General features: G+C 49.1%; 1 protein-coding gene across 1 annotated transcript; it reads left to right on the top strand.

The window, feature by feature from the left end:
• The first annotated feature begins 3,777 nt into the window (after nucleotides 1-3,777).
• On the top strand, nucleotides 3,778-15,100 carry LOC114038815 (solute carrier family 22 member 12-like). The gene is made up of 10 exons (XM_027856286.1): nucleotides 3,778-4,179; nucleotides 4,567-4,670; nucleotides 4,829-4,983; nucleotides 7,784-7,952; nucleotides 8,442-8,565; nucleotides 10,896-11,011; nucleotides 11,646-11,860; nucleotides 13,010-13,118; nucleotides 13,912-14,115; nucleotides 15,040-15,100. The coding sequence occupies exons 1-10, from the start codon at nucleotides 3,778-3,780 to the stop codon at nucleotides 15,098-15,100; spliced, it is 1,659 nt and encodes a 552-aa protein (XP_027712087.1).
• The last annotated feature ends 834 nt before the right edge of the window (nucleotides 15,101-15,934 follow it).

Raw genomic sequence — 15,934 nt, 5'->3', positions numbered from 1 at the left:
AGAGAGAGAGAGAGAGAGAGAGAGAGAGAGAGAGAGAGAGAGAGAGACAGAAATGCATTAGTCTGGGTTAAGCAAAGCCCAGTCACTCCTGAGTGCATCAATCATGAGTAGTTCAAATAAGGATAGATACACAAGATAGGCCCAATGCCTTTGGTATCAGGGGCAATGTTTAATGGATTCACCAGTGTTTTCAGATATTTTTATCTATGTTTCCCCTTTTCCCACTCGGGAAGGAAGCCTGTCTGACTAGACAATATTAAAGTCAAAACTGGTTGAATAACTAGAAAACGTTCTAATTGCCAAGGGCAGCATTAGGAGAGGAGTGGACCTTGACACTGAGAGAATCTAGCCTGGTTTGGAGTCCTCGTTAAATAGTAGCATCTCAGAGTCTCTCCAGGATGCTGAGTCATTAAGTAGTAAGGATTTTTCTCTAACCTCTTTTCCTCTGGCTCTTAAAAACGGGGGAGTCAACTATCCCCACAGGCCTTTGACAATGGAGAAATCATTAAAATCGGATAACTGAACTCAAAAAAGCATTTATCCAACTAGATTCAAGTCAACCTAGAGACCTAGCCTGGATACCTTGCTCTACAAAATGTGGCTGAAGGAACGGAGGATTTTTAGACCGGAGAAGGGAAGGCTCAGGGGGACTGGAGAGCTGTTTTCAGTGATCTGAAAGTCTGTGGGGAAAGAATTAGACATGGCCCCAGAGGCCAGATTCAGGAGCAATGGGCACTTCTTAAAAAGTTAGGTTTTCCCCCCCAGCAATTTAAGCTACCCCAAAGTGGAATGTATGGCTCCGAAGAGTGTGGTGATTTCACATGACCTAGGGGATTCACAATGGATGATTATGTGTTGGGGATGTCATAGGAGGGATTAAGTTCAGGCTCAGGTCCTTTCTCTGTGCTCAGGCCTGGGATGCTTTCCTTCCTTATCTCTACCTCTTAGAATCCCTGGCTTTCTTCAAGGCTCAGCTCAAACATCACCTCCTCCGTTGAAGCCTTTCCTGATTCCTCATCTGTGATAACCTTGTATCTGTATCTATGTGTTCACATGGGCTCCCCAGCTCCACTGTCTGATCCTCAAAGGCAAAGAGTTTCCAATCCGGTCTATGAGATGAGACTTATAGAATTAGAAAGGCAGTGTGGTATGATGGAAAGAGCTCTGGACTTGGAAGGCCACTGGGATTTTCAAGTCTTAGCCCCACTTTTTACTTGCTTAGCTGTGACCCCAAGCCATTCATTTCCCTTTTCTGGATCTCAGTTTTCTCATCTGTTAAAAGGGGATAACAATAACTCATGGATTATGATGCTCTCGGTATCCTTGTGAGGATTAAATTCAAGACTGTATATGTAAAGTGCTTTGCGGAGGAAAGTGATGTATCAGGGAAGGCTGCCTGGAGGCAAGAACTGGAACATGCAGGGAGTGTGACCTGGAACAGATAGGCCCCTCCCTCCTCTCTGGCCGCCTCCCACAGCATCCCACACCTGAACCCATGCCCAGGAGGAACTTGCGCCCTAGGGCACTGAAGCATAAGGGTGACTGCATTTCTGGAGCTGTATTTCAGGAAAGTCCCAGCCCTTTTTCACTTCCCTCCTTGCTCTGCGGTCACCTCCTTGCTGGCATCTCACCTCCCTCCGTGCACCCTTTCCTTACCCATCCCCTGAAGTTCTAGAATCCAAACACTAGCATTGTTCCTGGATGGGACATATCAACCTACTCACCTAGGGCCCCCTCTCACCCTGTAACTTCCTGGATCAAAGTTCCTCATCCCTGGCCAGCAGTGACCTATATGTATGGTTTCCCCTGTTAGATTGTGAGCCCTCAAGGGCAAGAATTGTCTTTGAATCTTTCTTTATATTTGTATCTCTAGCCCTTAGTATGGTGCTCAGCACATAGCAGGTGCTTATCACATGAATTTTCATTCATTCAGTCAGAAGGCAGCATCCTATAAGCAACTCTCACACTTGTCCATTTTCCTCTATTCACGGTCACCTCCTTAATTAAAATGCTCCTCACCTCCACACCCCCAACAGCCTCCTAATGGGTCTCTCTGCCTCATGGCTCTCCCTTGTCTCCGATCCAGCCTCCACAGCTGATGTTCTTAAGGTACAGGTCGGACCATGTCATTCCCTCATTCAAGAACTTTCCAGTTGTGACTCTGGGTTTTAGGGTAAAATACTTCTGTTTGGCAATTAAAATCCTTCACAGTCTGACTTTCTTTCTAGACATATCAACTTACTCGCCTCCCTGGGCAATCTACATTTCAATCAAAGAGGTCCACTGGCTTTTCCCTGATGGTGACATTCTGTCTACTTGGTGCAGTGGCTGGAGTGTGGGACTTGGAGTCAGGAAGGCCTGAATTCAAATCCTGCCTCAGACACTGACTTGTCGCTTAACTCGCTTGTGCCTCAGTTTCCTCATCTGTAAAATGGGAGCGATAATCACACCTACCTTGCAGGGCTGTTGTATCAGTTGAGTTAACCTATGTGCAGTGCTTCTTAAAACTGAAAGCAGCCTCACCTCTCGGATACAAAGTGTTTTTGCACACCTTGACTCATTCAGGGGGGGTCTTTATTGTCCCCAAGGAAGGAAACTGGCCGAGAGATGGAGTGACACATGGCTGGTAAACGGCAGAGTTGTGGTTCTTTGGATCACAGGGTTTAGAAGGCAGAGAGCCTTTGGGAAGATTGAATTCATCCAGGGCCCCTTCACTTGAGTTCCTCAGCGGGCCCACAGATTTGGGTAGGAAACAATGCCATCTTTATTTTCACCATTAGCATTTCTGTCAGTTATTTAAAACCATGATTTTGAGAAGTCACAAAAAATGCTAAGGACCTCATTTTTTTTCCATATGAGGCAACTGAGGCCCGGTTGGGAAAAATGACTTGCCCAAGGTGTCACAACTAGTGATAAGTACCAGGATTCAAACCCAGGTCTTCAGCCTTCAAGTTCTATTCTTTTTTCCACAGTGCCAAAAGCAGGATAAGAAGAAACAGACTTTAACTGCAGCAAGAGGGTCTGGGGCTAGACAATGTAAAAAGAACTCCAAGACCCCAAGGGTCATGAGACACAGGATGAGATTGCAGAAGACTGTCCTGGACTGTCGTGGCCTTCGGGCAGATGCCCACCTCCCAACCTGAAAGGGTGGGTGAAATGCTCATTTACATCACGGCCTGTGCCAGCATTAGTTAACCCCAAGGTTAACTAGGAAGAGAACAGGGCTAACCCCGGTTCCACCGATGTAATTTAGTAACAGGGTGATCCGGGACCCAGAGGTAGTTTGACAAAATCTCCTCTGCCGGGATCTTAGCTTTCCCACGGATTCTGAGGTCCAGCATTTCCTCCAGGCGGGACCTCCCTTGGTTTGAGCGGGGAGCTGCCAGGATCCTCACGGGGCAGAGCCTGGGGGGCACCTGACCCAGGTAAACAGAACCTCCCTGGAAGAGCTCACCTACATAAACTGAAATCCAGGCTCAACTCAAGGTCAGTATGTGGTAGCTGTGATGGTCTGAACTGGTAGGGAGCCAGGGTCCACATCAGTACCAACCAGTGACAGCTTGGTAAGATTTAGCGCTGGTCATCTAGTCTCTCCCCTTTCTTTTACAGGTAGATGGGGGCATGATGTGCCTGAGGTCACACAGACAGTGAGAAGCAGAGCTGAGACGGGGACTAGGGCCTCTGACCCTGCATCCGGAGCTCTTTCTATTGGCTACACCACCTTTGCCTCTTGGGGCTGGCTGGTGTCTACGCAGACTCATCTCAGGCTGGGCCCCCATGGCGTTTGCAGAGCTCCTGGAACACGTTGGCAGCCTGGGGAGGTTTCAGATCTTTCAGATCGTCTCTCTGGTCATACCCATCATATGTGTCACCCCTCACAATCTGCTGGACAACTTCACGGCGGCTGTTCCCGACCATCGCTGCCGGCACCCCTTGCTAGACAATGCTATGGCCTCCCTCAACGTCACCAGAGGCCTGGATCCTGATGCCCTCCTGAGGGTCTTCATCCCCCTGGACAAACACCAGAAGCTGGAGAGATGCCGTCGCTTCCTCCACCCCCAGTGGCAGCTGTTGGAACTCAACGCATCAGCCCCAAATGCAAGCGAGGCAGACACAGAGCCTTGCCTGGATGGCTGGGTCTATGACCGCAGTGACTTCTCCTCCACCATTGTGTCAGAGGTCAGGGGCTCCCTCCCTCTAACGCCTCTCTTCCTTCCCCATCTCCCAGTCCCCCAACACCCACGTAGCAGAGCATGTTCCAAATGGCTTGTTTAGGGTGGAAAACAATTCCTTCCCATCATGCTCCTCCCGACCCCTTCTACTCTCAGTGTAGAGGACCTGAAGAGGCAAAGCCTCGGGTCCAAGTATCAGCGCTGCTATTAATGATCTGTGTGAACTTCTCTGGGCCTCAGTTTCCAAGTATGTGAAATGAGATGGCCCCTCCCCCAGCTGATATCCCAGGTTCTAGGGGCCTTCGGTGTTCCATGTTCCAAGCCCCCTCCCAGCCCTGACAGTCCATGAAGCTGCTTCTCTCAACCTCTGCTATTTGCTTCCCTTCTGATATAGTGGGATATGGTGTGTGACTGGCAGTTCCTGAAGCCCATGGCTCAGTCTATATTCATGGCAGGCATCATGACTGGAGCTATTATATGTGGTCTTGTCTCCGACAAGTGAGTGTCTTCTGGTTTGAGCTGCTCTCATTCCCCCAGCTGCATACAGATCCCTCAGCACTGGGGACAGAGATCTTGGGGGACCCCTCCCCATCTGTCTCTGTGCCATGGCATCTTGGTCCCACTGAGTCGCCCTAGATTCACTTCCTGTGTCACAGGTTTGGGCGGAGGCTGGTACTGAGCTGTTGCTACCTACAGTTGGCCATCACTGGCACCTGTTCTGCTGTTGTCCCTAACTTCTTCCTTTACTGCTGCCTCCGTTTCCTATCAGCCTTTGCCGTGGCTGGCATCACGATGAACGCTGGGATACTCAGTAAGTATGGTGCCATGGGCCTGTCCCAAACCCTGAAGTCATGCCTCAAGAGCTCCCCTTAGATCAGCATCTTTCTCACCCTTCAAGGCACAGCTCAAATGCCTCTCTTCTGCAGATTTCTCCAAGATCTGTACCCCCTCCCCAGCTAGAAGCCAGCTTTTCATCATGTCTCATTTGCATCCTCAGATGCTTAGATGTTCTAATTTGCATGGTTTTTCTGTGTCTGTATCTCATCTTCCCTGTAGTCAGCTTGAAGGCAGGTATTGTATCTAGTTTAATTTCTCTCAGTATCTAGCACAAGGCCATGCATAGACTAGGTCCTTAATAAATGTTTGTTGAGTTACTGAAAGACTATAGAGATGCTTGCATGGTGAATGTATGGAAGACTGAATGGATGGATGGATGAGTGCATGGTTGGATGGATGGATGGGTGGATGGATGGATGGGTGGATGAATTTATAGACAGACAAATTACATGCTGCTGAACACTACAGGAGAAAGTCATTCATTCCTGTTGACTGTATTCACTACAAATTTATGAGATATAATTTCAACTGGGTCTTCACTGTGGCACGGCAATCCTTTTATTCTTCTCTGATTGACTCGTTATCCTACTCTCTATGGATACCTTTCCAAACCCTTCCCTGACTCCCCTCTTGTTCTTCCCACTTCCTCTTGATGGAGGCCATCTGTCTTTAGCTTCATCTTCTCTTCCATTCCATGTCTCAAAGCTCTTCTTAATTATTCCCCATTTTCTCTTCCTTTGCTCTAGTTTGTGATGAAGTGACCCCTTCCCTTGACAAAGCTAAACTCTTCACTTGTGCCCTTGATTCCATCTCCTTTCATCTCATCTAGGACCTTGACTCCTCAATCATTCTTTTCTTCCTATCATCTTCAATCTGTCCTCATCCACTGACTTCTCCACAACCTATAAATGTGCCTATACTTTCCTTATTCTTAAAAAAAACCTTACCGTTCTTGGACCCTGTCATCCCCTCCAGTTATCGTCCTATATTCTCCTCCCTTTCACTTGGAGCCAAACTCCAAGAAAGGCTTGTCTTACCTTGATTTCTATTTCCTCCCTTCCCATTCCCTTCTCAGCTCTTTGCAGTGTGGACTATGACCCCGCCACTTGACTGAAATGACTCTTTCCAAGATTGTCAATGATTTGAGAATTGTTCCAATTGAATGGCCTTTACTCAGTCCTCCTTTTCTTGACCTCTCTGAAGTGTTTAATACCTTCCATACCATATCCATCCCCTGTCTCATACATATTTTGCATCCTATCCAGTTCTCCTCCTACGGATTTGATTATTCCTTAGTCCCCTTTACTAGCTATTCCTTCTCTTCCATTTACTGAGGCAGCTAGGTGGTGCAATGGATAGAGCACTGCACCTGGAGTTAGAAAGACCTGAGTTCAAATCTGACCTCAGACACTAGCTGTGTAACCCTGGGCAAGTCACTTAACCTCTGTCTGCCTCAGTTTCCTAATCTATAAAACAGGGATAATAATATCACTTACCTTCCAGGGTGGGGTTGTGGGGGTCAAATGAGATAACATATGTACAGTACTTTATAAACTTCAAAGTGCTATCTAGCTGCTGACTATTTTTACTCAGTAACTCCAAAAGCTGCCCAAAGCCCTTTCCTTTTTTATTTCTCTGCGCTCTCATTTGAGAAGGCCATAGGCTCCCATGAGTTTGAGTAGCTCCCATATCTAGATATTCAGTCCTAACCTCTCTCCTGAGTTCCAGTCCCACATCACCAACTTCCTTTTGGACAGCTCCACCTGGATGTTCCAGTGTTACCTTTCCCCCCAAACCGTCCTTTTCTCCAGAATTCTCTCCCTTCTATTGCAGGTCCCAGCATCCTACTCTCTGAGGTGTGCAAGTTCAGTCATTATTCACCATTCTCCCTCATCTCCTGTATCCATTTCTTGTCCCTGGCTTGCCACAGCCTCCTCTCCACGATCTCATTCTTTCCACTCTCCACTGTTTGTGGCCACCACCTTAGTTCAGGTCCTCATCACCTCTCACCTGGACTGTTGTAATGGCCTTCTAATTGGTGCAGCTGTTGTTAGCATCTTCCCACTCCACAGTTGCCAGTGACATTCCTAAAACACACAGGTTTGACCAATACGCTTCTTTTTTTTTTTTTAAGGCAATTGGGGTTAAGTGACTTGCCCGGGGTCACACAGCTAGTGTCAAATGTTTGGTCTGAGGCTGGATTTGAACTCAGGTCTTCCTGACTTTAGGGCTGGTGCTCTATCCACTGCGCCACCTAGGTGCCCCTACCAATCCACTTCTTATGCTAAAAAATCTTTTGTGCTGCCTCTGGGAAAAAAATACAAATGCCTCTGGTTGTCATTTAAAACCATTCACCACCTGATTTCCACCAGTCTCCTTAGTCTTGGAAGGGAATTGTGGGTATTGAGTGGACCACACTGACTCTATCTTGTGACTCGATTCTAAATCTAGCTCAGGAACCATCTTCTACACATTCCCTTTCTCTCCCTCTTGAAAGGATGTTGGACAAACTTTATATTTACTACCTGGGTAAACATTGTAACCCTCTTCCCTCAAGAGAATATGAATTCTTTGAAGACAAAGATGGTTTCCATTTTTGTCTGAATACACCCAGTGCTTTGTACGTAGTACATCCTTAAGACATGTTTGTGAAATGGAATTGAATGGAGTGGATAAACGACTGAGCAGATGAAAGGCTGGATGGCTGAATGAGTGAGTGGATGAACAAATGAATGAATTAATGAAGTTGTTCTTGTGTCTGGGCTTCCTTTCAGTGATAGAGTGGACAAAAACCCAGGCTGGGGCCACTGTGATGACCATAAGTTCTCTTGGGTTTAGTGTTGGTGAGTTCCTCCTATCAGGGGTTGCATATGCCATCCGGGACTGGTGCTTCCTCCAGCTGGCTGTGTCCGTGCCCTTCGTCCTCTTCTTTCTGTCTTCGTGGTCAGTGTCACTGGGGGCTCCACCTGGGATGGATTCCTTGTGGCTAAGGTGACATGAGTGGGAAATGCCTCACGCTTGGAGAAAAGTGAGACTGGCTACTGCCACCCCTGAAGACCAGCACAGCTGTCTATGTATTGTCTTCCTACTACAGCCAAAACAGGCTGTCATTTTGCCACATCAATCAGAATACCTAGGAAAGATGCATGCTGTTTTATAAGGGGAAACGGAGGTCCAGAGCCTGTGTTCAAGGCAGTGGCAGAGCCCAGGCTAGAACACAGTCGCCAGATTCCCAGTCCAAGGCTCTTTCAGCCATGCCCCATTTCCTCCTCATCCCATCTGGCACAACCAGGATGTTTGCTAGTACCTGCTGAGGTGGTTTGCTCAGAGAATACATAAGCCAGAAAGGCGGCAAGATTCCAGGATGGGGGGAGGGCCATGTGGTTCTCTCCTTCAGAATCAGCAGGCAGGTGGATCCTCTACATTAAACAGGTGGCTGGCAGAGTCTGCCCGTTGGCTCATCGTCACAGGCAAAATAGATCAAGGGCTCCATGCACTCAGGAGAGTTGCAGGAATAAATGGGAAGAAGGACGCTAGAGACACCTTGACCATTGAGGTAAGAAGGAAGGTTGGGCTCCTTTAGAGAGCTGAGGAATGGGGTTAGACATATCCAGTGACTCCCCTTTCCCATCCACGAGGCAGCCTGGGGCAGGGTTGGGAGCGGTGACGCTCCGCCCTGGACCACTAGGGGGCTCCTGCTAGAGCAGGAAAGAGTATGAGATTTGGAGTCAGGAGACTGGCTGGGGAGCATTGTGCAAATCTCTATTGCCTCAGTTTCCTCAAAAAGTCTCAGAGTTGGAAGGGACCTCAGAGGTTATCTGATCCAAATAACTCCTGACTTTCATATACATATATAATATGTGTGTATGTATGTACATGTATATATGTATACACACATATGCATACACACAAATAGAAACATATATATTATATATATATATATATATATATCTACACATACATACACACATAGGTAAAACACGAGGTCACGCAGGCCCTGCATGAAGACCTCTCTCTAGTGAGGAAGGATCCCTTTCCTCCCACGTCAGTCCGTTCCCAGGGCAGATAGCTCTAATTCTCAGGAAGTTTTTCCTTCTATCTAGCCTACATCTGCCTCTCTTCCCTTTCTCTCATTGCTCCCAGTTCTGGTCTCTGGTGCAAAGCAAAAGTTAAAGTCTCCTCTCCGTGAAAACCTTTCAGATATTCAATGACCGCTGCCACGTCCCCCCTACACCTTCTCCTCTCTGGGCTGAATGTCCCCACTTTCCCCAATTGACTCTCACTGGACACGAGCCCTTTAAACGCCCAGGCTGGCCTCCTCTGGACGCGCTCCAGCTTGGCGACCGATCAATACACATTTATTAAAATGCCTATTCTGTACCAGGCCCTGGAGACATAAAAACGACAAATGAAACTCTGCCCTTAAGGAATTTCCATCTTAACAGGGGAGAGAAGAATGGCTACACCTCTCCACAAGGTGGTTTGAGAGGCCGGGTGTCTTTTCAGACAGTCTGAGAAGCCTTTGGCATTCTCATTTGAGCTTGCAGCCCGCTATCTGTAAAGGGAGGTGGTCTTTATTCTAGGACTGACATCTACAATCTTAAGCAGCTCCAATCATCGATCACATCTTTCTTTAGGGTTACAAAGTACTCTCCTCACAGCAGTGCTGGGAGATAGGGTTGCTATGCTATCCTCACTTGACATATGGGGAAACTGAGGTTCAGGCAGGTGAGGTTAGGTGTTGTTCAGTCATATCCAACTGTTCGTGACCCTATGGACTATAGTATTGTCCTTGGGGTTTTCTTGGTAAATGATACTGGAGTGGTTTACCATTTCCTTCTCCAGTGGAGAAAGACAAACAGGTTAAGTGACTTGCCCAGGGTCACTCAGCCAGTAAGTGTCTGAGACTGGATTTGAACCCAGGTCTTCCTGACCCTGGACCCATCACTCTATGCACTATGGCACCCCCTAGTTGCTAACGCCAACCCTAATCCTACCTGCCCCAAGTGACACAGGTAGTGTAGGAGCAGGGATTGGAACCCAAGCATCCTGGGCCTAATTTCAGTGCTCTCTGGCCCTCTCGTGGAGGTCGTGGGGCCAGGGCCTCTGGGCAGCCAGTGTCTGTGCTCCGTCAGCTTAGTCTGGCCTTAATGTTTTCCTACCCCTTCCTCAACCTCCTCTGCTTGCTTCTCCAGGACAGGAGGATTCTGTGTGTTCTTTGCACAGGGCGCCCCCTGGTGGCTCAGGGAGTTAGCTCTACATGGCCTAGGGTCTCATTTTACAGATGAGGAAAGTGAGGCTCATACAGGTGATGCAACTTGCCTAGGGTCAAATAGGTAGTAAGGATTGAAGGTGGGATTCAAACCCAAGTCTTCCTGACTCTCTAAGTCTGTCAGTCCCCACCTAGTCTACACTGAAGGACAGGGGAAGGGTAGGAGATACTCTGGCCAATGCAGAAAATCCTAGTGGCCATTGCGTGACAGGCAGCTGGATCTGATCATAGTCTGCCATAAGTAAAAGGGCTCATCTAATTCCCCATTTTACAGATAAAGAAACTGAAGTCCGGAGAAGGTAAGGAACTTACCCAGGGAGGGTCGCAAAGCAGGCTGTGACAGAACCTGTTGTTCTGATTCCAAGGCCAGGGCCCTTTCCTTGAGCCCTGGTCCAAGGGATGGATGCCAGTGACCCTGACAATGTAAACAGACTAGATCAGGGCATGAAAGCCCATGGTCCAGAAAGATTTCTAGACAAAGATCTCTCGCAGTGGCAATCATGGGCAGGGAGAAGCCATGAATAGAAGGCTACTTCCAGGACACGTGGGCCACAATGGCTCCCAGCTCTTTCTCTCTTCAGAGACTGACATCTTCCTTGTGTCTCCCTTCCTAGACTGTGAAATCCGCCATGCGAGAAGATTTAATGGTGACTAAGACCAAGCACTCAGAGGTGGATCTCTTCCGAACCCCTGAGCTACTTAAGCGGTTTTGTGGCATGTTCTCTGTGTGGTAGGTTCCTGTCCCTGTGGCAAGCTGAGTTGCAGCTTGGAGATCATAGGGGATAATTCCCAGCTTCGTAGTAGGGGAGGATCCAGAGCCTGGCTCAGTAAAGAGAGGAGGAAAGAAGGTCCTCTCTGACCCCTCCCACCATCCTGTCCCCCTTGCACCCCATCCAGTCTGGCAGGAGAGGGGGCAAAACTCAGCAAAGCTATCCCAGCCTCCCTAGGGTTACCTACCTGTAAGTACTGCGTGCCCGTTGGCTCAGGAAGCTAATGTGCTCAACATTGCCCCATCAGGTGAGCCTGCTCTGGGACATACAAGCATCCTCTACTAAAGCAAACCATAGAATCACCGAACATCAGAGATTGGGGTCTGGGGGAATCTGAGCACTGAGACTGTCAGAGCTCGGAAGGACCTTAGACTAGAAAAAAAAATCAGATATGGGAGGTGTGGGGAGAGGTGAGGAACTTCCGAACACAAAATATCAGAGCTGAAACTGGGAGGAACCTTAGAGCATGGAATGTCTCCAGCGGGGAATTCCCTCCTGGGTGGGGGGTAAACTGGGGAAGACCCCCAATAACCCCAGTGGGCAGGGGGAAAGTGCCCTCACCACGTGCCTTTTTCTGCTGCCGTCTCTCCTAAGGTTTGCCATCGGTTTCGTCTTCTATGGACTTATCCTGGACTTGCAGAACATGGGGAGCAATCTTTTCTTGCTCCAGGTACTCTTTGGGGTCATTGATATCCCAAGCAAGACAGGCTCCTTCTTTGCCATGAACTACATAGGTCGGCGTATAACCCAGGCAGGCTCCTTGATCCTGGCTGGTCTCTGCATTCTGGCCAACGCGGTGATAGCCCAGGGTGAGTCAGAGATGACCAGAGGCTTGTGGTGCCTTTGCTCCGTTGACCAATCATTTGTAAACACCTAGCACGGGCCAGACCCTCAGCAATCTCCTGGAAATACAAAGACAAAAACCACAGTGGCTGCCCTCTAAGAGCTTACTGTCTCCTGTTAAAAGCACAGAAGCCTGTGTCTCTGCCTTCAGTGCTCTTTAGGTTCCCCTAATCCCTTGGACGATTAGAGTATCAAGGAATTCTCTAGGGGGGGTTTTAGCACCTGTCTGGCAGACACGGGGCCCCAACTCAACCCTCTGATACAGGAGACTCTGGGAATGACCGGCCAAGGTGAGCTACCCTGTCATCCCCAGCACCCCTCCTGATAGAATGATGGTGCCAGCCAGTGACAAAAATAATAATGACAATCTGCACTAAGGGACCCTTTAAAGTTGGCAGAATGCTTTATGCATTTGGTCCTGACAGTAACCCTGGCAGGTACAGGTGCTCTTGTCACCCCATTTTACTGGCAAGAAAACTGAGGCTAATAGTGATAATACTAGCTAGCACTTATGTAGGGCTCTAAGGTTTGCAAAGTGCTTCACAAATACGATATTGCTGGAATTCAAACTCAGGTCTTTCTGACTCTGAGGCAGTGATGCCGCGCTGCCTCTGTCATAAGATTATAGGTTTAAAATTGGAAAGAAACTTTGAGGTCATTTAATCTAGCCCCTTTATTTTACAGTTAAGAAAACTGAGGCCCAAGGAGATTAGATGACTTGGCAAGGTCACACAATGGAAGAGGAGGAATTGGAACCCCAGTCTTCTAACTCTCCATTCTGCACTGCCTCCTATTGATCAATGCACTATTATTAAGTGCCAGGCACACAAAACCATAAATGAACCAGTCAGTCCCTGCCCTCAAAGAGTTTATGTTCTCTTAGGGAAAACATGTGCACACATAAGCAAGTACACTATATATATCAGAGACAATCTACGGAGATACAGTTGGCAGATAGATACAAAATATTCTCTCCGTCCTCTGGGAAGGAGCCACTGTCTGAGGCAAGGGGACTGGATCCCTGCTGGGAGTCCTCCCCATTGTTCTCCCCCTCCCCCATCATGCTTCCCCTCACGCCCACCCCCTTCCTTCCTCACTCCCCATCATTCCCACAGAGCTGCAAGTCCTGCGGGTGACCCTGGCTGTGCTGGGAATTGGCTTCGTGGGCAGTACCTACACTGTTCTTTCTATCTACAGCAGTGAGCTTTTCCCCACAGTGCTCAGGTAAGGGCAAGTGAGGGCCTAGGCGGTGCCACGAATGTCCAGGGCTACCTTTTACCTTTCTGATCTGGGGCTGGGACATGGGAGCCTGGGAGGTGGCTGCTATTTAGCCAGGATGGACTTGTCTGGATCTGCTATCGTCGCTTCTGCGCTTGTTGTGTGGGCTCATCCAGGATGTGAAGCATGACCCAGGCCGGTGCCAGGGTCTATTAATGCCCTCTCCACAGGCTGTCTCCCTCCCTCTCCCTCTCTCTCTTTCTGTCTCTTTCTCCCTCCCCCCTTCCTCTCTCTCTCTCCCCCCCCATTCTCCCCCCCTCCCTTTCTCTCACCTACACACACACACCATAATGATGACAAGGCTTTGCTGCCCATGCCTCCCAGCTTCTTCTGTAACCTCCATTCCCCCCCTAAACTGACCAAACACTCTTCCTCTGCCTGCTAACACACTCTTCCCTCATGACTCTCATTCCGCAAAAGCAGGAGCCATCTGTCTCTTCTCCCATTTGCACACCTGCAGCCTTCCTCCACCCTGGCACCCCTGAATGTCCCTGGGGAAGTGGGAGGGCCTTCTACAGCTCCCCTCTGGGTCTACTCCTACAGCTGGGGCTTCTGGAGGGAGCTCAGTCCCCCGGGCCTGTCCTGTCCCATCTCCTGACACTCAGGGACCTCTGCAGCTGCAGGAGCACACTTGAAACAGCGTCCCAGTGGCCACCGCCTTCTTCCATGTTAGCTGGGGCTGAGCAGGGCTGTACATACTGCCCAGTCCTTCTTCCCCTGGCAATCCTGTTCTCCACAGAATGACTGCAATAGGCGGGGGCCAGATGGCTATGCGTCTGGGTTCCATCCTGGGGCCTCTGGTGAAGTTGCTGAATCAGTTCAACCCTTTGCTGCCCCTGTTCATCTACGGAGGCGTTTCCGTGATCACGGGCCTAACTGCCCTCCTCTTGCCTGAAACCCTCAACATGCCGCTGCCAGACACCATCCACGATGTGGAGAGTAGGTGAGTATGCCCTGCCCCGGGCAACTGGAGAGAGGCAGGACACTTTGCCATCCTGCAACTGTAGCAAGGTTCTCCATAGACCCAGTGTGATCAGTCTCCCAAAAGTGCATCTTCCTGAAGGAACGGAGGCCTTGGTCTTTATGTTTGTTCTGAGGGCAGCTCAGTGAGCCAGCTCCTGCCTTTAGGGAGCTATTCTATCTGGGCAGGAGGAATCTACACATGTGAGTATCTAGAAAATCACTATTAATCAATCAGCAATTTCCTATAAAGTGCTGACTGTGTGCCAGGCACTATGCTATGTGCTAGAGACATAAAGACAAAAATTCAACATTCCCATACAAGTGGAAGAGGTTCCCTGGTCCCTCCCCTCAGCCCTAAGAGGTAGGCATTGAAGGCGTTATTATCCCTATTTTACAATGGAGGAGACTGAGCTTCAGACACTCTGGCCAAGGCTCACCCAGCTCAAAAATGTCGACGCCAGGACTCAACTCAGGTCTTTGGAGTTCAAAGTCCATTCTCTTTTCCACACCATCCGCTGCTTCATAGAGGGCTTCCTTCCTTCCTTCCTTCCTTCCTTCCTTCCTTCCTTCCTTCCTTCCTTCCTTCCTTCCTTCCTCCTTTCTTTCTTCCTTCCTTCCTTCCTCTTCCTTCTTTCCTTTCTTTCTCTCTCTCCCTTCTTTCTTTCCTTCCTTCCTTCCTTCCTTCCTCCTTTCTTTCTTTCTTTCTTTCTTTCTTTCTTTCTTTCTTTCTTTCTTTCTTTCTTTCTTTCTTTCTTTCTTTCTTTCTTTCTCTCTGTCTTCCTTTCTTCCTTCCTTTCTTTCTCCTCCAAATCTTTCCTAGACAAAGTGATATCCAACTTTGACTGTTCATATTCCTTTCATCTCTAAATACTCTGACACTGATTTCTCTCTGTTTCTCTTTTAGGGGCCGCAGAATGAAAGGTGCAGAACAGGGAGAGAACATTGCAAAGTCGACGAGAATGTAGGACAGTCCTGAGAGACCACAGCCCAGGGCAGAGAGCCAGGCAAGGAGGCTCTGAAAGGGTGACATCCTGCCCCTTATGAACAGCTACAGCTTGGGGAGAGTATCTTGGGTTGGGTGTGAATGCTCATTTATGCAAGAGATGGGGGCACTAGCTGGAGCTGTTCTCTCCCTGCTCCCTCCTTCTCCCCCTCTCCCTGGAATTCTGACCCAGTCGCATCCTCCCATCAGCCCCCTCCCTCTGCTGCCCAAGAGCTCTGAGACACCTCGGGCCTGAACAAAGCTACCAATGTTTCCTCCTGAGCCCTAATTCCAAACGTTAGCACCCTTTCCAGTCCCGAATGCCTTCCCCTTTTCCCTCCTCCCCAGCTTCAGGTTTCTTCTTCCTCTGCTGTGGCGCCAGAGATGGTGGATTGGTAGTGAGAGGATCTGAGTTCAAATTCTGACCCTTCCCATGTCCTGCCTGCATGACCTTGGACAAGTCATTTATTGCCCCCCACCCCTCCACCCCTGTATCAATTTCCTTCTTTGTAAAATGAAGAAGGTGAATTTGGACAAGATGATTCCTGGGTCTTCCCCAACTCTGTGTCTTCATGTATGGCCTACTCCCTTCTCTTGTTACCTTTCAGGGGAGGCCCTGCCCCAGTAGACCTTGGGCCTAGGTCTGGCTGCCATGGCTGCCCTGGCCAGGGTCCCAAGACGGCTTAGTATTCCTCTCCCTTCTCCTTTCCCCCCCGGGGGCTTTCCTAAGACCTGGTATTACACCTTCTTCCTCTCCCCCTAAAAGAGGAAGCCTCACGGGGAGGGGAGGGAAAGGCCTCTGGCTTCCCTGCTAGCT

The sequence above is a fragment of the Vombatus ursinus genome, unplaced genomic scaffold (assembly GCF_900497805.2).
Source record: "Vombatus ursinus unplaced genomic scaffold, bare-nosed wombat genome assembly UNPS02011369.1, whole genome shotgun sequence".
In the NCBI taxonomy this organism is placed as follows: Eukaryota; Metazoa; Chordata; class Mammalia; order Diprotodontia; family Vombatidae; genus Vombatus; species Vombatus ursinus.
Note: the sequence above shows the minus strand (reverse complement) of the source record. Positions and strands in the feature narration are given on the sequence as shown.

Excerpts from the sequence above, each read along its gene's own strand:
- LOC114038815 (XM_027856286.1), top strand. The coding sequence starts at position 3,778 with ATGGCGTTTGCAGAGCTCCTGGAACACGTTGGCAGCCTGGGGAGGTTT. Across the intron at positions 4,180-4,566 it reads CCTCCACCATTGTGTCAGAG|TGGGATATGGTGTGTGACTG; the intron begins GTCAGGGGCTCC and ends CTTCTGATATAG. Across the intron at positions 8,566-10,895 it reads GAGACACCTTGACCATTGAG|ACTGTGAAATCCGCCATGCG; the intron begins GTAAGAAGGAAG and ends CTCCCTTCCTAG.